Genomic DNA, 20,271 nt, shown 5'->3' with positions numbered 1-20,271 from the left:
TATTGCTAATATTTTGATTTGACCCAGTTGAAGAATAACGGCTCCCTCCATGCTTCACTGTAGGTATTGGTGTTCCTTTGGTGATGAGTGTTGTGTTTGCGGCAAACATATCTTTCTTCCGGCTCAGAATTTCTACATTGGTTTCAACAGCCCTTAATAATATATTTTGAGCACATCTCCAGTTACAATATTGGTATTCAGAAACAGCCTCATTTAAAAAAAAAAAAAAAAAGAAAAGAGTATTTATTGAAAACAATCATTTCCTGGTCAAAACATTTCACAGATGGCTCCAAAGATCTGCAAACCAAATACGGATATCCGAGTGATCATGGAAGCATTGAATTATAGATAAACAAGATATTGTTGGCGTAAGGGCAAAACCTAATTTGTCCCTTTTTTTTCTTCAATTTTTTGAAGAATTTAAAGTGTGGAAAATGGATTGCGGACTTTGATGATCTAATGTTTATGACTGAACAAACATCTTTTTTGGGGGGTCTCGTGAAAAGCTATGTTTTTAATGAAAATGAAAAACATGTTTAATGTGAGACTGAAAAATGCAAGAATTTAAGACAGATATACAATTGAAAATAAAATGTCTCCATTAATTTCGGAATTTGATCCACACTCCAGGCCGGTTGGTCGCAGTAATGCGTATGAGCGCTGACCAACCACCATTTTACCAAACAAAGAACAAGACGATGACGAAGAAGAAATGTTCACGTCATTCGGTGAGGCGCCAGGATTTCAAAGCACTGAATTCTCGGTCCATTCTGTTTACATGACTTTATCGTTACGTTTTGTATTTAGCGGCTTGACTTGCTGTCTCCACAATGTCTGAAGAGTTGGGCTATTCTCCCAGCTTCAAACGACCGTCGGACATTATGCGAATGCGACGGAAAAGAGCCCGCAGCGAAGCTTTTTCCTCGAGCCCAAGTGGTGACACGGGCGGTATTGAGCAAAGTGCCTCTTCCCCGTCGTCGTCATGTGTCCGACCCTTCTCGCCCGGGCCGCTTTTCTTCAACCACACACGCTCCGGTGGTGGGATGAAACGCAGGAACCCGTTCGCAAACATTGACAGCAGACACAGCCCAAGGAAGAAACGTAACCTTGGCGGAAAAGGCGACGATGAAGCCGGCGGAGACTTCACAACAAAAAGGGACGACTTGGCTTTCTCCGAACTGTTGAGCAAAGTAGAAGATACCGGACGACAAGATAACGATAAACAGGTGATTGAGGCAAGGCACACATTTTTCATGCGACCTATCTCACGGCACACCAACAGACAAAATGTCACAAGAAGTATGTTTACGGATTTCCCCTCGTCCTAATTTATTCACAAACCTACAGTTGTGCGTTGCCTTCTAAGTCTAGTTCGTCTGGAAATCGAAAATACCCGTATGCCAAGACATGTGTCCGCATTGAAATGGAAATGCCATTAATCCTTTCCAGCCCCTCATCCCTCATAAAACACCAACAGAAATTGTTACAACGTGAAAAATCGCACTCCACAGCATTGCACGTTATGAAACTATACAGTAATAGCATAATTCAATTCAATGCAATGTAAAGAATTAAACAGTGTTTGCATCATTGTGCGGCTCCTTCTCGTATATTCGCAAGGTTTGGTCAAGGTTTAGTCATATAGAACATTTAAAAAGGAGTAAACCCTGCCCTAAACAAAGCACATATTAAAGATAACACGATGAATAACATACAATACAGAAAAACATTACTAATTAAAATAAATTGAGAATTTCTCCATTGTGGGACAAATAAAGGTTTTCTTATCTTAAATGAAGCAGAGTGAATGTTCAGGGATATGCAGGTTCATTTGCCCTTCTGCCATCTGTTTCAAGAGCATTCACTTTTGCTGTCTCTCACTATACACTGCTAGCATGGATACATAAATGAATAGTGGTGGCTATATTATCTATCCATCCATCCATTTTCCGAACCGCTTGATCCTCACTAGGGTCGCGGGGGGTGCTGGAGCCTATCCCAGCCATCTTCGGGCAGTAGGCGGGGGACACCCTGAATCGGTTGCCAGCCAATCGCAGGGCACACAGAGACAAACAACCATCCACGCTCACATTCACACCTAGGGACAATTTTTAGAGAGTTCAATCAGCCTGCCATGCATGTTTTTGGAATGTGGGAGGAAACCGGAGCACCCGGAGAAAACCCACGCAGGCCCGGGGAGAACATGTAAACTCCACACAGGGAGGCTGGAGCTGGAATCGAACCCGGTACCTCTGCACTGTGAAGCCGACGTGCTAACCACTGGACTACCGGGCCGCCTCTATATTATCTAGAGTATTTAAAATAACTACACTAATAGTTTTGGGACCCATCAAGGACTACTGGGTCATTTCTCTTGGCACACCTGATGACTTCACACAGCAAAACTAATGTGTCAGAGACCCCAGTTTTTGAACTAAAGATTTGATATGTGACCTTGCTTTGCTCCTGCTGTCCATTTCTTCATCTTTTTTTTTCCCATGCCAGAAAGGTTTTTCCCTCTCTGAAGATGACTCTCTCTTCGAGGAAAGTGAGGAAGATGTTAAATCACCGCTGCTGAAGGTAAATGGGGATAAAATGTCCTAACCTTCCACTATGTTTTATGCAACAGTGCACAGTAATCATGACATGACATTTTCTGAATGTTTCATGAATACCAGTAGGGTTGTGCGATATATATATTATGGAGATGACGCGGGGGAGGGGTGTGTGTGTGTGTTTTTGTGTGTGTGTGTATACATATCGGGTATTTTTTTTCAGAGGGTGATACTATAGCTTATTTTCCTCCACTAAGTAATGTGTCTGCGCAAATCAGAATTTCTTTGAAAAAAATAAACATGTAGCACATGAAAAACTACCCCCCCCCCCCCCTCCATCCAACTGTACTTCACGGATTTCACTTATTGCAGGTACTTTTTGGAATGAAACCCCAGCGATAACCGAGGGCACACTGTATAGATTCCCATTGAATTTTCTTGAGGGACATCAACATTTTGACATTCCGGTGCATTTCTGTTACTTGTTTCTCCCATCTCTCCAACTAGAGCCCACAGGCCATTTCCCCTCTCTCCATAGCAGCCCCTCTGTGCACAGAGTATCCAGCCGACTGGAGCTTGAAGACCCGTCTCATTTTTACTTCATCACTGTCGCTGTCTTGGTCTGAGCAGCCTAAAGCTCAAGAGGAAGCCTCTGGGCTCAGCCAGCACTGCCGAGCACAGTTTAGCTCATGGCCGCACAATCTACAGGTACAGCGACCTTTCTGTTGTGTCCTAAGGGAGGTTTTGTATTTGGTTCCTTTCTGCCGCCTTCAGGATTCTAGGTCGTGCACGGAGCTTCGCTGTGCCTTCCAGCAGAGTCTGATCTATTGGCAGCATCCCACCCTGTCTTGGGTGCCACTATTCCCCAGGATCAAGGCTGAGCGCAGATTTACTGGAAAGAGCGTCCCCTGGGCACATGACACAGAACTGCAGCGGTGTCTCATGAGTGAATGGTAAGGATGCATGTCATTTCGGAGTCATCTCACAGCACTCCACCAAACAAAAATGTCACAAAAGTGGTATTTTGACTCCAAGTGCCTCAACATATGCATTTTCTGAGTGCTGAGGCTGATAGGTATTCTTTTATTTGGCAGAGTAAAATGGAGATAATGGATTAATAGTCCGATAGATTACAAAAACGTATCAGCGTCTTAACCGTACAATGATTTGAATCAAAGGCATAACACCTGGCCGTTTTACAATTCCTTCTCCTTTAGTATTTGTTTCACATTGAAACTGAGAGAAAAATCGCAGATTCTTGGCAAATCTTTGAATTTCATTATCTTTGCCTTATATTTTAACATATCAATGTGTCAAAAAAATGCAAAAATGTAAAAAGCGCTTATATGTGCTGAATAATCAGTTGGGCCCTAATTATCTGTAGTAAATGAGTCATTGTTTTCTGACTTATTAAGTGAAATTGGTGAATTTCCCACAGCATGCCTGATGATCTCCCAGAGCACAGTAGTTGGGAATCACTGGGCTAAGTTCATGGTTCACAGAGTGTTTCACAAATGCACATGAATCAAATAATTCTGTATGTTTGTGCAGGTCAGCCAGTCTGTCATCAATCTACAGTCTACTAAAGGCCAGACTTTGTCCTTACTTCTATGTCTGCTCCTATCAGGTACAGATGTTCTTTATAGCTTTAAGAAATAGCATCTTAATTGCAGATGTGGAGGGGAAGAATAAAGATGTGCTGTTCTGCAATCCTCCCGATTGCAGAACAGCACATCTGGTTTGCGCATAGGCCTCACAGTGCAGAGGTGCAGGGTTCGATTCTGGCCTTCCTGTGTGGAATTTGCATGTTCTCCCCGTGCTTGCGTGGATTTTCTCTGGTTTCCTCCTACAATCCAGAAACATGCATGGTTAACGGAACACTCAGTCTAAATTGTCCCAAGGTTGTCTTACAAGTTTAAATTGTTCTAGACCATACTTGCAACGAGGGCAACAACTACAGTAAAGATTATTGTAGTAATTGTTTAATTTGGAGGGGTTGTGTGTGTGTGTCTGTGTGTGTGTGTGTGTGTGTGTGTGTGTGCGCGCGCGCGCACACACGGTCAGTTCACAGTGTTGTTTCGGGCCGCCGGACTCGGAGGCTCAGGCAGCATGAATGCCCTAATTTCCCCTACGACCAGAGGCCTCCGGGAGGCCATGAAGGCAGAAGGTGAGTTATTGCAGAATCCAAAATGATGTTTGTGTGATTAATTCTTGCCATTATTGGTGGTCAGGTATCGAGTTCAGTCTGCCTCTAGTGGAGGAAAGGACGATGAGCAGAGAGGCACCGAATCTTTGCGATGAGGAATGTCAGCAAAAAGAGTGAGATGTGATATTGTACCTTGAGCTTCATTTCTAGGAAAATGAATTGTTGCTTTCCTGAATTAGCATTACCGGTAGTCTTCTTTTTTTTTTCCATTTCAATTTTATTGACAAAAATGTGAAAATTGGATTCACTGGACATAGTTATGCCTTGCCGTGAAAAGTAAAAAAAGAAATGCAAATAATTGAAGCACCGCTAATAAATTGACAATATTGATTTTGTAAAAGTGTAAATGTAGTGCAAATTCAGCTCCAGTTACACTTTGTCATTTCAAACACATCTTACATGACCATCAGTGACATTAAAAACTATGCACTTGTACTACACATGTAGCACCGCAAAACATATGATAGAAACTCCATAACTCATGCTATCAATCTGAGCTAAATTTTGCTCTTCTCCAACATACAAAAATTTTAGTCTCTCAATTCAGATGCATTACTGTGCAAAAGGTTACTCCTTCTCTTTGTGAGCCAGGTCTTTGATGCCATCTTGTTGCTTCCTAAGGCATTACAGAGAGCACAACAAATCTGGATGTCTTAGTTTTCTCATGAATAGCAGAGGGAAAAAAAAGAAGCAAATAGCTGAATGGTGAGCCATGAATAGGTGGGACTTCACTGTATTGACTAGTAATAACCTGGGGTTATGAGACTGATCAGTGGGAGGTCGTCAGGGGCTCAAGACAAATAGTCTTGAGATTTTTATTGTTGCCATCACATCTTTGTGCTTAAAAAAATGACTCGTGCGAATACTGTACACTTGATATTTTAGTTAATGTTTTGGCCTTCCTGCTCTGCCCCTTGTTTTCATTTTGGAGACTATTGGAACACTGAATAATATAGTAATCCATCTATCCATCCAACACAGTAGCTGTGAGCACAAAGACGATGAATTGTGCTCAGATGGCCTTGAAGCTGACGATGAGGATGGAGGAGGCAGCCTCTCGTGGCTGAAGGAGATGGGAGTCCAGGACAAGATCAAGAAGCCAGACCGCATCAGCGTCCAACTGTATCCTCTAACCCATTATGAAATTAATGGACAACTATTTTAATAATCATATAGAGCCATTATTTTTCTTAAAATCGTCCAAATTCTGTTTTCTGCCTCTCAGCAGTAATTTTGTCAGATTTCTGTCATCATTCTTGAAAGCATACTGATTATTGTTTTGTTTAATCAAAAACAAAAAATCCAGGTCCTGAAAGTAAAAACCCTGTCACACTTTTGCTTTAGGCACTTCAACTCCTGGGGTAGCTTGTTAACCTGTCGGTTGAGTAGGAGCACTTGTGGCTAAAGCCCAACTGGGGCAGGCTTTACCTGGATTTGACACCTCTGACTAAGACATTTGCAAAATCTGCTTTTACTTCGGAAATCAATGACAGAAGCAGTAACTGAATTAGTTTCACAAAGATTGGTATGACATCAATCCCTTTCCTGTGATATTGCTTGATCACTAAACAATACCAAATAAACAACAATAATTGGTCAAGAAACAGTTGTAAAAATTTGTTTTGCAATACACGTTATTGCAAAATAAAATTAAGTTCTACTACTTCTCCAGTTTTTCATCGCGGCGCCCCTTTTTCCCCTCAGGTGTCATCCTTAACGGTTTGAGTGCAGTCGCAAGGAGGGCCGAGCGGTGAGCGTGGATCGCAGGCCGGAGTCGGTGGTGTGTGTGGAGGGGCCGCACACATTCACGCTCATCAACTTCCTCATCAACTGCAAGAGCGTGGTGGCAGCGGCTGGGTCTCAGGCCGGGCTACCGCCGACAATCCTGGCCCCTGTTGCTTTTAGAGGCGCTGGAATGCATTCGCTAAAGGTAAGCGCAGGTGGAAAAAGTACTGCCGCTTTATACTTAAGTTGACACATAATATATTCTGCACTGAAAAATATAGTAAAGTCAATTCTGACCAACCCTGTAACGTGTATTTACATTTGTTTCTCCAGATAATTACTGGAAACACCTTAAGACGAAGACCAGATATTTATTTTAAAAAAAAAACTGGTAAACCTAGAATCAGTAAATTAACTCATTAATTTTTTTTTTTAAGAATCTACATAGGTGCAGAAACAAAGTACAACTCCCACCATTGACCATAAACGATGTGAAATGTCACGACTTGCAATCCCAGTTGATGAGCCCGAATGCGTTGTGATCCTTTCAGGCCCGCTGTGTGAATGTCAAGAGCCAGGTTGGTTCTTCCTACCAGAACACTAGCAGTATGGAGGTAACAGGTACATAGCAGACACAGGAGCGGTCCCAAGCCAGAAGGGCAACTGAGACCGTGGGAAACAATGTATCTATTTTTTTCCCCCACTCAGGTCCTATTCTGCCATCTTCTCTGCATGCTATCACAACCCTGCTACGGCCAGCCCAGAAAGGAAACTTCTCGGCCACTCTTTACACCCATGCACCCACAGCCATCTTGAACATTCACGGAACCAAGCAACAAGTAAAGTGCCCGGGTGGGGGGGTCAAAACTTAAAATATACAGTACACTTTGCTAATGTTTTTGCATTTTTATTTGGGATAGTGCGCAAATGGGTCAGAGGACCTCTCTGCATTTGGTCTCCATCCAGCCACCATCCAGCAACTGCAGCAACCATCCAGCCTGGGGAAGGCAGCGCTCACACAGATCACCATGAACAAGTACAGCTACACCTGGAAGACATGATTTGGTTCTGGTTGACTCAGCATAGCCAAACGGGTGCGTGCTTCCACCTTCTGCTTTTGTGGTTAAAATGAAAGTGCACTTACATATCTACTCAAAATTTTGACTTTAATTGCTTCAACTACATGGAAAAACATGCTGCTGTGTTTATCAAAAACAAGAGCAACGTTTTTAATACTAAAAGCATAAAGTAATATCAGCAACTTTAACATTATGCACAGTTTGAACATTAACATTGTGCCTAAAGAATTGGAAAACGAGTGGTGGGGGGACTGATTAAATGTAAATGTGTTAAAACGTAAATACAGTTCAGTTACATTGAACATTTTTGGCAGTCATTACTTTGTTTACTGCTAGAGGGAGCCCGTGTGCCACTTTAAATTGTCTATTTGATGTGACTGAACGCTTATGTCTTTCTGTGGCACGTGTTTTGACTGGGGACCAGTCTAGGGTGTTTTGCGCCTTTTGCTTAAAGTTGCTTGGTATTAGGCTTCACCTCACCCAGCTGACCCCATCGGGACAAATAGAAAATCAAATTGATGGTCTGTGTACGACATAAATTATTAGACAAATATTGCATTTTTATGCACAAATTACACATGGAGTCATACAATATGCACTTGTGTCTTTATTTCATATGCCACTTTGAAATCTTACATTTAACTTCTCAAATGACTTGAGCAAATATTATATACACTACTATAAACTGCCAGCTATGATAAACAAATGTACACAATCATTTCCTTAACTTTATTTTTTGGGGTGTAACTTTTTTAAAATGTCATAATTCCATAACTGCAGTTATAAAAATACCATATATTTCTTAATTCGCTTCTTACTTGTGCTGACAAGTGGTACAACTTATCAACATTATTGCTGCATTAGCACAGTAGATTGTGGAGCTCTTGAGTAAACATAGAAACACATGGCTGTTAGCAACTGTAAAAATGTTTGCTTTCAGAAAGTGCTGCACTTTCATGGAGTTAAAAAAAAATGAAATGGAAAGTATAACAGTTAATACAAAACACAAATCAATGCACTTCTCAAGTGAAGTGGGCATGATGCATGGTATTGTTTGGCTGTGTTGCCCCACAAGTCCCCTCACATCGACTCACTACGGAGTACCAGACATGACATGACATGACATGGGGGGGTTGGATATTGTGGCACAACATTTCGAAATTCTACGCACACAAGACACTAATTTGTGACCACCAGTATCTGGTGGCTCCGGCCAGTAAGCACATAAAGTGCACCTTCTCTTGAAATGGTTATGGTAGAGGGTAGGTTTTAAACTACACATGTCAGAGATAGGGGTATGCTTGAATGATAGTTTCCGATGGGGATCAACTACAAAGATATCCTGAAAAGCCTGGCATTGCAAGGTATCATTATTATCAAGAGGCATTTTTAAATATTAAAAAAAAAAAACAACAACCTTATCTTAAGGACATTGTGTACTGCAGTTATAGTTAGGTGTGCTCCATTTGCTTACTCAGACATACAAATTGCTCTTGGGAATGATATTTAATCCATAAATTAGTATTGTGGTTGCTGTGCATGTGATACTCTTTTTGTGTCCACAAATTAGTATTTTGAGGTCACATTTTATGCGCATGTTGTATACTGCATTTTTCGGATTACAAGTCGCTTTTTTTTTTCTCCCCTAAACTTTGAACCCTGCAGTAATGTGGTATATTTGTGGATTTTTACCGACGAGCCATCAATGGATTTACCTATTCTTGTCATATTTGACCAATGAAATGAGCAAATACGTCACAGTGGATCAATGCAAGTGTCCAAGTCCACCCTCATACTGAATGCTCATCAGCTATTTGCAGTTGGAGCAAGATGTATAGCTGCGAGAAAAGGACAAGTGTGAGACAGAGACTCTCGAAGGGGACAAAAACACAGAAGGGGCACGCCCGGCTATGTGACGAAGCAATTGAGAGCCAAAATAAGTGTCTTACGTTGTGTTTCAGCAAAGGGAACAAGTGCAATAAATACAGCTGTCTCTGCAGTGCCACACTGGTCTAAGCTCATCTGTGAATTTGCTTAGTGTGACGCCAAGAGTCTGAGAAGGTTTCTGGTACGCTGTGTAACTTTGTCTGTTGGGCATTGTTTGGAGTGAGGAAAAGCATCTACTGGTGTTTATAATATAGATAATACCCTATTTAATAATGTAGAGACCCGCGGTTATTAGTCCGAAATGGCTTATGTATGCACAAATTAGTTTTTATGGCTAAAATTAGCTGTTGCGACTTTTAATCAGGTCTGTTTTGTAGTCCGGATATTCCAGTAAATATCATGACTACAAATGAGCATTTCATGGATTATACCTTTTTTGGTGGCCACTATTAGGTGTGGGCCTCCATAACTTAGACTGATTAATCAAATAATACAAATGGTGAGGAAGTGACATGCGCCTTAAAATGAAAACAAAACAAAAAACATTTCTGCTTATTCTGTTATTTTTCAGTAGAAGTGTGGGGGGGCATTTTGTACACAGTGATTCAGCTCCTGCAAACTGACACCACCACCCATTTGACAGTCAACTTAAAGCACTTTACCTGAGTTTTTCCATGAAGAACGCTGTTTACCATTAGGCATGTTGGTGCAAAGAGGACGTTCACACCATGCATGCTTTGTCAAAAGGTTCCGGTGGGATAGGGTGTGGGCTTGGGTTAAAAGACAGAGCCTGGATTTAAGCCTTGCCTTGGGGCTTTGAGAGCCTCACCTCTTGGCTGGGAAAAATGCCATGTAGCGACAAAGTCAGCACAAGTCCCGGCAGAATAAATGTTGATCGAGATCAGCTGCTACTGAGTGAACGGGTCAATGGCAGAAGGGGGTGCCTCTGGGAGGGAGGAGAGATGGTTCCGTGGGTGGGTAGCATACAGCCATTTACTATGGGAAAGAAGAGGATGATCTGCTTGTGGAGTAACTGCAAAAAAACCAAACAAAAAAAAATACCTTCATATTAAAGCAGGCCATTTGCAATTAGGACAATAGGTGGTGGTGGTACCTCTGAAGCCTGTGGATCATGTGCGCCACCAGTGAATCCGAAATGCCAGGGTAGGCTTGCTCAGCCCGCAAGATGGCCTCCTTCAAGTCGTCAAGGACCACAGGGTTCCGGTTCACTTGCTCATGTCTGGCCTTGAGCTGAAAATATTAACACTTCTTTAGAAGCAACCTGATGGGTTCTTGATTTATTTATTTATTGTGCATTTGGAGGCTGAATTGTTACCTCGGCTAACACAGGATTGATGACTGCGGACAAGCTCTGTGAATAAGGCCTCTTTGGAATGTCTTTAGTCTGCAGAGAATAATGGAAAGTGAGAGAAGACCAATAAAGTCAACAATAGTGAACAACAACGCTATCATCTGTGTTTACAAGTTCAGTAGTTGTACTAGGGATCAAGTGTTTGGAACAACGGTTAGGGTGGAAGACAGGTGAGGGAGACTATGGTGAAGTTACTCTGTATCACAGACATTACAGTGATTGTTTTTTTCTAGGTTTTAATATTGTTTAGGCAAGTCCAAATTTAGAGTTACATGCAACCTTGTACTGTAAGTGATGGGCAGCACTAAGCTTTGCTGGAAAAAAGAAAAACATAAGACGCAAGAAGAGCCAGAAAAGTCCCCTACGAAGCACAGAGAATTTATGCCCATGAATAATGCTGTACTTTTACGCCCAGTAACAGTTAGTGTCAAGGAGGTACAGTATGTTGAAGTCATACATCAAGTTTTTAGGATTTTTGTATGTCGTGAAGGGTCTAAGTTTAGCCTGGGTTGTGATTGTAAGAAGGAGTCTCTGTCAAACAAACAAACAACAGAAGTCTCATTATTGCCTGACAATTGCTATTTTTTAATGGGTTCTGAAAACATTTGAACTGTTTAATGTTGTAAGTTGGAAGTGATATTTAGGTGCGTTAGGATCATAGTTTGTGGTATACATGTATTTACAGTTTAAACCATCAATATAGATCCATGTCAATTTTCTTGGGAAGGTGGGCCATGGCAGGGCTTTAATGTACAGGTATGATCGAATGGGTGATGGAAAGGGTCAGATGTGATGTGTGACAGAAGAGCAGCAGCTAAAGTGGAAAGGAAATGTTTTAAGGATGGAAGTGAGATCAAAAATGTAACTTGTAAGGCTTGTAGATGGTAGACAATAGACAGCCTGTTGTGACAAGAGTTGAAGAGGCTGAGGACAGGAAGAGATGGAAGAAAGATGACTGTGGCAACTCCTGAATAGGGTTAAGGTCAATAGGAAAAGAAGATGATACCCTACATTAAAAAAACCAAAACAAGTATTGGACACAATTGATTTGGAAGATATATCTGTAGCTACGTGGCACGGCACCTGCTCAGTTGCCCCTGACTGTCCCTCGCCATTTTGTAGCTTCTTTGGATCCTTCTCCCGGATGGTAAAGATCCAGTTATCACTGCCAAAGTCGTTTCCACCCGATGCCTGCCCATCCTGCTCCCTAACGTACATATCAAACAACTCATCAGCTTTATGTGATGTAGCATTGCAAAGTCATATACAAATACACAGTGGTGGCAAAAGTAGATGAAGAAGAGTGATTAAAAAAAAAAATCAATACTCGAGTAGAATACGTACACACGCCGGTACAATCTAATTAAGTACAGCAACTATTTGTTCTTTACTTTCCAGCACTATAAAAACAAATATCGTAAATGCAATATGTGAAATCCACAATATAGAAAGACACCGTAGGCATTCTATTATTAGCATTTATGGCACCTTTTCTTTAAAGATCTTTAAACACACCTTGAATATAACACAAACACAATAAAAATCGATGAAAAAAAATTGTATAAAGAAAGTAATACGTGTACTCATGACAATGACAAAGCTGCCGTAACACCAAATATTCCTATTCCAACACTGAGGTAAAGGTGTTTTATTTGTAAAAATATAAAATAAAAAATACACAAAATTGTTGTTATTGTTATGGATAATGTTGCACCTGTGTGAGCATATACTGCGGTACAACTGTGCATTAACATGGTCTTGGCCCTTCTACATTGGTGACTCTGTTTATTTGACTATTTATCGAATTTTTGTTACATGGCTGTGAGTAGTTGCTGGCTGGCTGGCTCTGTTTTTTCTTTTGGAACTGCTGTTTTGGACTTGCATGACAAGTCATGATGCCACTCGGCTCCCATTCTATAACGTAGAGGAAACGAAAAGGTACAAGTAATCGGTTAAGCAAGCGGCACGCTATGCGTCTAGTAACAGAACACCACTACCAAACAGCGGCTGGCAACACGATAGGTACGCTCTATTTGGTTGAATCAGTAAGTACATGTATATTTTCGGGACAAGTGAGATTTAAACTAAAAAGCATTTCGCAAAATGCTGGCTTAAAAATAAAAATGTAAATCCGGAACCAGTGATGGGAGTCCACCCCCTCACCGTACACTGTGGCAGTAAACACTTACGAGTCAGACTCATCCGAACTGGACTCTGTGGTTCTTGATTGCTCCGCCTTCCACCGTTTGTACTTGTCCACCAGCTCAGTCAAGTAGGATGTCTTTTTAGCGTGACGTACAATTAGCTTATGCTTCAGCAGCTCCTTGGCAGTCGGCCTCTGCAAAAATAAAACACGCAAAAAACATTTTAAATTTAAGGCTGAAGGAAAACATAATGGCCCAATGGAAATACCTACAAAACTGGGCTCCTTGTTGAGGCAAGCCTCAACAAACTCCTTGAGTGGCTTGCTGTAGTTTCCCTCCAGAGTCGGAGGGTTGTTCTTTGGGATCAGAAATAAAACCTTCATGGGATGGAGCTCCGAGTGTGGCGGTTCTCCTTTCGCCAGCTCAATGGCTGTGATGCCCAGAGACCAGATATCTGCCTTAAATGTAAATGTTCAGAGATGTTGCCACAATTTTGGCTCAAAATAATTGGAATCACAAAATTTCAGTGAAGATGGGGTTTATAACAATTATAACAGATTCACTCAATTACAAATGAACAAAATCAAAAATCTAAAGAAATTTAGACTATGGTCCTGGAAAAGTTTGCGTTCGACCTTCAAGGTTCCCCTGTAACACCTGTATCATTAGGTGTTTGTGTTTTGCTCACCTTAGAATCATATGCAGACTGTTTTATGACCTCAGGAGCCATCCAGAAAGGCGTGCCCACAAATGTGTTGCGCTTGATTTGAGTGTCGGTGAGTTGGCCGGCAACACCGAAATCTGCCAGCTTCACCTCGCCTTGCTCAGAAAGTAGCACGTTGGCGGCTGGGGTGACCAGAGTTGAAACAAAATGAACATTCAAGATTAAAGTCACCGCACTTATCACCATTATTTTAATTAGTACAATGAATTTAAGCAAAAAAGCAACGCAAACATGTTTGATTTTGATTAGAAAAATAAAAGTAAAAATCTGCCAGCCTGTGCACTTTTGGACATTAGACATTGTGAACAGCAACAACCAAAGTAATTTTCATACAAGCAAGACCCCAATGAAATTGACTTGAAATGACTAAGACAGCAGTGTTTTCTTTATCTAAAATGTATGAATTTCCCAAAATAGTGGAAACAGTTCACCAACTCCATAAAAAAAAAAATGGGGGGGGGGGGGATTAGCCAATCATGCTTAATGTTCGAGCGCATCATGGGGTCCAAAATCATATGCGTAATAGTTTCACGTCAACTGTTTTATTTAGGATGTTCTTCTGCCAGTAAGTTGAGTCTCTTCCAGTGTATACGGCGAGCATACTGTAGACAGTTTGACCAAATTGCATGAAAACATACCTTTGATATCCCGGTGGATCTTCTTCTCAGAGTGCAGATACTCCAGCCCCTTGAGGATTTCTCTCAGAATGGTCGCAATTTGGGTCTCATCAAGAGCACCAGGCTCCATCTTAGAAAGACAAAAACAAAATCACAAAAACAACACATACAAATGATAAACTATGGAATAATTCGATACTTAACATTTGGGAAAAAAATTCGGCAAAGGATACAAATGATATTTACACTGGATTATCCCTAACCCCTTCCATAATGTGTGATATCCAGTAGAACAGATGCATTAATATTCTGCCTTTAGATTAGAAAGATAATTAAAGGTTGCTAGCACCAATGAAGAGGACCCCGCACCGACATGCACAAAAGGAAATTGGAGCATCTTGAGTGGAATTATTCTGCTTCAAAACCAAAATGTGCATTTTACAGCACTTATGTGCATCTACTCATTCTCCATATGTCTCCTTCGATTGCATGCCGCAAAGTCTGACACCAAGTCTGTAACTGAAAAAGTGTTAGAATCTTCAGAGCTATATCCACACAATGTTCTTTTGATTTTCACAAGTGTATTACACTTTGTGTAGTTTTCACATACTCCCACACACACAACAAAAACAATCAAATAAGAGCTCAGTGGAGTGACTCAACTCACCAAATCTAAAGCTGAGCCTCCTCCTAAATACTCCATGATGATCCATAACTTGGCATCCTATACAGTTGAGGCACATCACAAGAATCAATCACAAATGTGGGTGACGAAGATGTTCTGTCCATCCCCAATTGTAGGGAACTAATTGGCTGAAGCTTCACCTTCAGGTAGGAGCCATAGTATTTGGTGACAAATGGGCTGTCACATTGGCTCAGCACAGTGATCTCCTGCTGAATATCTTCGATCTCGTCCTCAGCTTCCTCCAGGTCAATGATCTTGATGGCCACCACTTTCTGAGTCCGATTGTCAATGCCTTTGAAGACCTCGCCGAACGAACCCTTGCCAATGCGCTCCAGCTTGGTGAAGAGCTCCTCTGGATCCACTCTGACATTCTGCTTAGGATGGATGAGTATTGGTACATGCAGAGCGGGGTGGGGTGTGGGGAAAAATCGTGGCTTTAAAGATTAATAACCTTCTTGATATTTGTCACAGGAAAATCACTTATCACCGGAATCGTCTGTAAAAGATAGCTCTCTTGATGCTGGTTCGTGTCAATCACTTAATATTTGACATTTTTCACACATATCTAATATTAAAGACCTAAAAAGGCTGCGCTTACCTGCATGCCTGGCAGGTTCCCAGGGGGGTGGGCCATAGTGGGATTGGCTCAGGGCTCCTTGGCTACACCAATGTCCACCACTCGTTATGTTTCGCAAGTGTGGGCAGCTGGGCCCACGGGACTATACGGTCCGGATACTGTTTAGCCGCTATTGTGGGGTTCAAATAGTGTCAGACCCTGCCCTCCAAAATAAACTGCATCATAAAAGGCTGGACAAGCTAACAGACGCTTGCTAACAGTTAGACAGGCGATGATCTCAGGTATTCAACTCCTTCCTTTAATTTGACGCCCGGAAGACGTTAAGCGATAGCAGCAATTTCTCATGTTGTTCGGGACGCAATAGGACGTTTTTACAAAGCCCTTAGCCCGCTGTCACTTTGTAAAAGTGAAGTCTTTCGGTTAGTACTAGCTCGCTATATAGCTAGCCAATCATAGCAGACAACCGAACCTTGTCTGCTAGGAGTGGCCTCAAAGAACAACGACCCAGGCATGGCACATGTGGAACTCGAAAGAACGGAGTCCGAACGCAAATATCTTCGCACTAACTCGTCGTCATGTGGTCGAGACAGCCAGTGTTTTGGTTTCCTTCCTCACTTTAGCCCCGAACTCCCAGCCATCTTGTCAGAGTTATGACGTCGTACCGTAGGGCGGTTCTGGTCCGGACGACAACACTGGTGTGAGCCGCCGAACAAGTTAATTTTTTTATAAGTGTACGTTCAAATGTTAATACCACACCATTCAAACATAGTTAGCTAATATGCGTCCTTGCGTAAAATAAATAAATACTGTGTGAATGCTGTGACTAATTCATTTACAGGAATGGAACAATTAACTACATTTGAAAAATGTTTCATTTCATCAGTCTCCCTTTTCAACATAAGCAACATTTTTCAAACCCTTTTCCAGAACTCTGTGATACCCAGCACCATATGAATTGCGAGCCGTTAACAATACAAGAAAATCTTCAGAGACAACATTTTTATATCAACTAAAGGTTAGCGTTCCAAAATACGGATTCAAGGCAAGCGTTGTATGAGAGGCTTGGGACTTCAAAGTCAGGTTTCAAGACAGATCTTTCCTTCCATAATTATTTTCTTCCTTCCTCCTTTCCTTCCTTCCTTCTATCATTCTATCTTTGATCATTTCCTCCTCCTTCCTTTCATCCTTCTGTCTGACATTCCATCATCCCTCTTACTATTCTTAGCATTCCTTTCTTCATCCATTCATCTTTCATTCCTTTCTTTCGTATTTCATTGTTTTCTTGCATCTTTCTTTCCCACTTGCAATTCTTCCAGCTTTCCTCTCCCTCCTCCACATTATAGACTATCCTCTGTTCTTTTTTCCATCCTTCCATCCGTCTTTTTTTCCAACCTTCCGTTCTTCCTCAAAGTTTATTTAAAATGTACTGTACGTACCTACTGCACTTTTGGCCTGCTGAATAATTATCTTTTGCAGCAGAGATGAATCGGACTACTCCAACAAATGCAAAATCAATTAAATACCATAGTACAGTATACAGTACTTAATTACAGGGACTAAAGAGCAAATGCAGTACTGTATCGACTTGGTTAAATGGTTTGAATGATTATAGCTTTCTCGTCCTGTTTAGTTTGAAGGTGTGACGTGTCAGTTGAAAAGAAGAGTACTGGCTGTAATATACATTTCAACAGATGAATTGATTTAAATATAGACAGTACAGTAAATGTGCTCGGTAGAGATAAGTGCTGTACATTTACATTGAATCAATGAGGACTGTGTTTCAAACATTTAATAAGAGGCTTTTAAAAAAATTAATTTCACATGTAGTACATTTTAATTTTCCTATATCTAACACCAGTGTTAATAACTGTGCATGATATTACAGTAGTTAACAAAATTAATTATATATCTTGGGAATGAAACCTGTCTCATTTTCGATAAACACTTAGGTCCACTGCTACTGTATTGTAATGTGAGCTGTTACCGTGGAACTTGGCGATGTTTTTTTCAGGTGGTACTCAGTATAAAAAGTAGAACTGAACCCATGTAAATTGATGGATCGTTTAGCATGAATTATATTTTTAATTGACAAAATATGTACGATTCAACATCAGGCAGTCAAATCAAAATCTTTTACATACATACTGTCAGATGTCCGGAATGCCCTGGGCAGAATTGGATTCCACAACTGTCGGCAGAGACAAGAGATTTGACGACAAAAAATATTTTTTCAAAGAACACAAGGAAGACAAAGTACAACAAAGGACGCTGGCAACCTAGACCCAGGAAAAAGAAAAAAACCAAAAATGCTTACAAAAGGCAAGGAATGAGAAAAAACGTAAATCACTTTTCAAACCCATAGGACAAGGAAATCCAATATGCGAGAATACAAACCGAACTACAACAAGAACTACCGGTACTTAGAAAATCATGGCGAGAATCTATTAGGCAAAATGTCAAGGACGTCTCGAATATTAAGCATTTGGGGAGAGTTGTGAGCTAGGCTAATAATCCGACAGTCAGTTGTTGGCATGGCCTGGTTTTTAAAGCAGACAAGTAACAAAGGCAGATTACAGAAAAGTGCGATTTGTGAGGGCATGCTCATTCTCCATGTGGAGACTGAGAAAGCAAAGCAAACAAGACAGAATCATGACACATACTTGCATGCATGCATACATACACTACATACATACTTACATACATAACAGTCTGACAACAATAAATTATATTTCAAAAATAAACACAATTATCAGAGTAATAATAAAGACAATAAATAAAAATAATATATCTTTCAAAACAGGGTTATCCTTGAGGTACTCTCTAAACATTTCTAATTGTATAGCAATTATTAATCTACATTTTTAAAATTTGTTATTAGATCAAGGGACTTCAAGTAATTATTTACCTCAGTCGAAAATACGGGGTGGGATTTTTAAAAAATCCATTTAAATGTGAAATTTCCCTAACAGAACGTATAACTTAACAATAGTACACATTTTTTAAAATTTAGATTCGATCACAGTAATAATTAGTTGTCCATTCAATGTAATTCTGTAATTTGTTTTACATTATATATAGTTTTCCAAATCTTTCAAAAATGCACTGCTAATTGGGCAGTCAAAAAACAAATTAGTCACACTTTCAAATTCTGATGTACAAAAACAACACTTATTATCAGTATCCATAATACGTGAAAGGTACATGTTAGTTGGGTATGTATTATGTAGTATTTTTAAATGCAATTCTCTAACTTTATTTGTAATGAGTTTACAAGGATCAAGCCACGCTTTAGTCCAACGAATGTTTCTAAATTGAGCATTAAAAAAATCGCACGCATAACTTTATATAGATAATGTCTATTTTGCAGGGATTCTAATACCAACTGGGGCATATTGGCATCGTATAGCGGTCGGATAAACGACGTCTCGACTTGCACCATTATTGCATGCAACAATTAACGTTTCCCATTTTTGACCAGAGGGAGGCGCCAGAGTACAAGAATTGTGCCGCAGCATCCTTCGTCATGGTGCGGTACGCGATGGCGGCGGCACTTGATCGCGTGCCGCATACACTGAGATATGGACATGATCACATATTGTTGTGATTTTATTTCCTTAATATTACCACATGTCGGCTGTTTATAAATGAAATTAGTTACATAGCGCTGCAAGAAACCTTAGTGTGTGCTCGTGCCTCAATCAGAAGAACAAGGGCAATGCACCAGTCACCGTTTCTCTTGTTTTATTAGAAATTGTGGAATGACGACCGTATCACTGTTTCAATGATTTCGTACGGAGGCTCTCTGGCACGATCCCCCCTCCCCGCATTTGTGTGGGCAGGCGCAACCTCCCTCCTCCATGCGTAAAATATGTAGGGCATGCTTTGCCACCTCCATTTGAGAAAACCAAAACCGGTAAATATACTGTACTGCGAGTGGAAGGGAGAGCGAGCCATCTTAGCTACCCTCCTCGTCGTCAACCTTTATCAGCGTCTCAAGTGAAGAAGAGCAACACATTTGGAAGGAGGAGGAAGAAAAGATGGACATTTCCGACCAGGGTGCTCAAATGGAGCCTCTATTGCCAGCGGTGAGTTGTGTCTTCATTCATGCACGAAAGGTTCACGTTTGGCTATTACTCCTAAGAATAAAACACAAAACGGTCAATTTATTTGTTAAGATTCCTTGACTGTTATCCAATGCTTGCATTGCATAAATAAGCATTTCTAATCTTTAAGTGATTCACTGCAATGGGAAATTGGTATTTACAGTCACAGGCCAATTCATTAGTCACACATGCCAAATTCATTGGCGTTTAGGGAAAAAAATGTTCTGCTTGGACTGCCACAGACATAGACATATCAATTTACCAATATTTTAATTGTGGTTGTTCTGTACCAGTGAGATCTGTATCGTTTTGCCTCTCAAGTAACCAACTATGGTAGACAAAATATTAGACACACATCTCAAGATGTAATTCACATATACATTAATACACTACAATAATAAATATACTGTTTAACTGATAAAATGCTGTCAGTGTATGTCAAAACATTAGCACAGAGCAGTTTTTAGAAATAGAAATCTGTAGATCGCGGACCCAATGCCCGGGGAGTGTACTTCATGCGCCCTCTAATACCTGCAGCCTCTTATGCAACCTGTGAGCTAGGATGAGGCATATTTCACTTGGTTTTACCACGCATAC

At 40.8% G+C, this 20,271-nt stretch overlaps 3 protein-coding genes across 12 annotated transcripts in view; 2 read left to right on the top strand and 1 right to left on the bottom strand.

Annotated features, from left to right (window-relative positions):
* The first annotated feature begins 738 nt into the window (after nt 1-738).
* On the top strand, nt 739-9,567 carry donson (DNA replication fork stabilization factor DONSON). Of its 2 annotated transcripts, none has more exons than XM_086116747.1 (12): nt 739-1,226; nt 2,506-2,580; nt 3,063-3,263; nt 3,330-3,508; nt 4,107-4,182; nt 4,620-4,722; nt 4,787-4,874; nt 5,746-5,883; nt 6,493-6,691; nt 7,038-7,107; nt 7,195-7,325; nt 7,407-9,567. In XM_086116747.1, the coding sequence occupies exons 1-12, from the start codon at nt 831-833 to the stop codon at nt 7,545-7,547; spliced, it is 1,797 nt and encodes a 598-aa protein (XP_085972873.1). In that variant the 5' UTR covers nt 739-830; the 3' UTR covers nt 7,548-9,567. The 2 variants fall into 2 exon arrangements, with proteins under 2 accessions (XP_085972873.1, XP_085972872.1); XM_086116746.1 differs by having other exon boundaries at nt 5,743-5,883.
* On the bottom strand, nt 7,400-16,230 carry LOC147210809 (serine/threonine-protein kinase 24-like). Of its 8 annotated transcripts, none has more exons than XR_015101526.1 (12): nt 15,593-16,221; nt 15,135-15,368; nt 14,977-15,033; nt 14,331-14,439; nt 13,657-13,814; nt 13,241-13,426; nt 13,014-13,162; nt 11,908-12,031; nt 10,789-10,857; nt 10,567-10,703; nt 10,282-10,448; nt 7,400-7,534 (listed from the first exon to the last, which is right to left on the bottom strand). XR_015101526.1 is itself a non-coding variant. In XM_086116750.1 (12 exons), exons 2-12 carry the CDS (start codon nt 15,626-15,628, stop codon nt 10,361-10,363), a joined length of 1,347 nt encoding a protein of 448 aa, XP_085972876.1. In that variant the 5' UTR covers nt 15,629-15,740; nt 16,139-16,230; the 3' UTR covers nt 8,153-10,360. The 8 variants fall into 8 exon arrangements, 6 of the variants coding, with proteins under 6 accessions (XP_085972876.1, XP_085972875.1, XP_085972879.1 ...); XR_015101525.1 differs by having other exon boundaries at nt 7,408-7,534; nt 10,115-10,448; XM_086116750.1 differs by lacking the exon at nt 7,400-7,534 and having other exon boundaries at nt 8,153-10,448; nt 15,593-15,740; nt 16,139-16,230.
* Nucleotides 16,231-18,740: 2,510 nt separating this feature from the next.
* LOC147210808 (sodium-driven chloride bicarbonate exchanger-like) overlaps nt 18,741-20,271 on the top strand; it is a 37,539-nt gene continuing 36,008 nt past the window's right edge. The window contains exon 1 of one of the 2 annotated variants that reach the window (XM_086116743.1): nt 18,741-19,656. In XM_086116743.1, the coding sequence (XP_085972869.1) occupies nt 19,609-19,656 (48 nt within the window). In that variant the 5' untranslated portion in view covers nt 18,741-19,608. The remainder of the gene's footprint in view (nt 19,657-20,271) is intronic. The other variant, XM_086116745.1, reaches the window with a different exon arrangement.

The sequence above is a fragment of the Hippocampus guttulatus genome, chromosome 1 (genome assembly GCF_054856545.1).
Source record: "Hippocampus guttulatus isolate MCC_2025c chromosome 1, RoL_Hgut_1.0, whole genome shotgun sequence".
In the NCBI taxonomy this organism is placed as follows: domain Eukaryota; kingdom Metazoa; phylum Chordata; class Actinopteri; order Syngnathiformes; family Syngnathidae; genus Hippocampus; species Hippocampus guttulatus.
The sequence above is the reverse complement of the archived record's forward strand: the minus strand, read 5'-3'. Positions and strand labels throughout refer to the sequence as shown.

Coding starts and splice junctions, on each gene's coding strand:
- donson (XM_086116746.1), top strand. CDS start 831: ATGTCTGAAGAGTTGGGCTATTCTCCCAGCTTCAAACGACCGTCGGAC. Junction 3,509..4,106: donor CGGTGTCTCATGAGTGAATG/GTAAGGATGCAT, acceptor ATGTTTGTGCAG/GTCAGCCAGTCTGTCATCAA. Junction 7,108..7,194: donor TAGCAGTATGGAGGTAACAG/GTACATAGCAGA, acceptor TCCCCCACTCAG/GTCCTATTCTGCCATCTTCT.
- LOC147210809 (XM_086116750.1), bottom strand. CDS start 15,628: ATGGCCCACCCCCCTGGGAACCTGCCAGGCATGCAG. Junction 13,427..13,656: donor AGTCTGCATATGATTCTAAG/GTGAGCAAAACA, acceptor TTTACATTTAAG/GCAGATATCTGGTCTCTGGG. Junction 12,032..13,013: donor AGTTCGGATGAGTCTGACTC/GTAAGTGTTTAC, acceptor TATGTACGTTAG/GGAGCAGGATGGGCAGGCAT.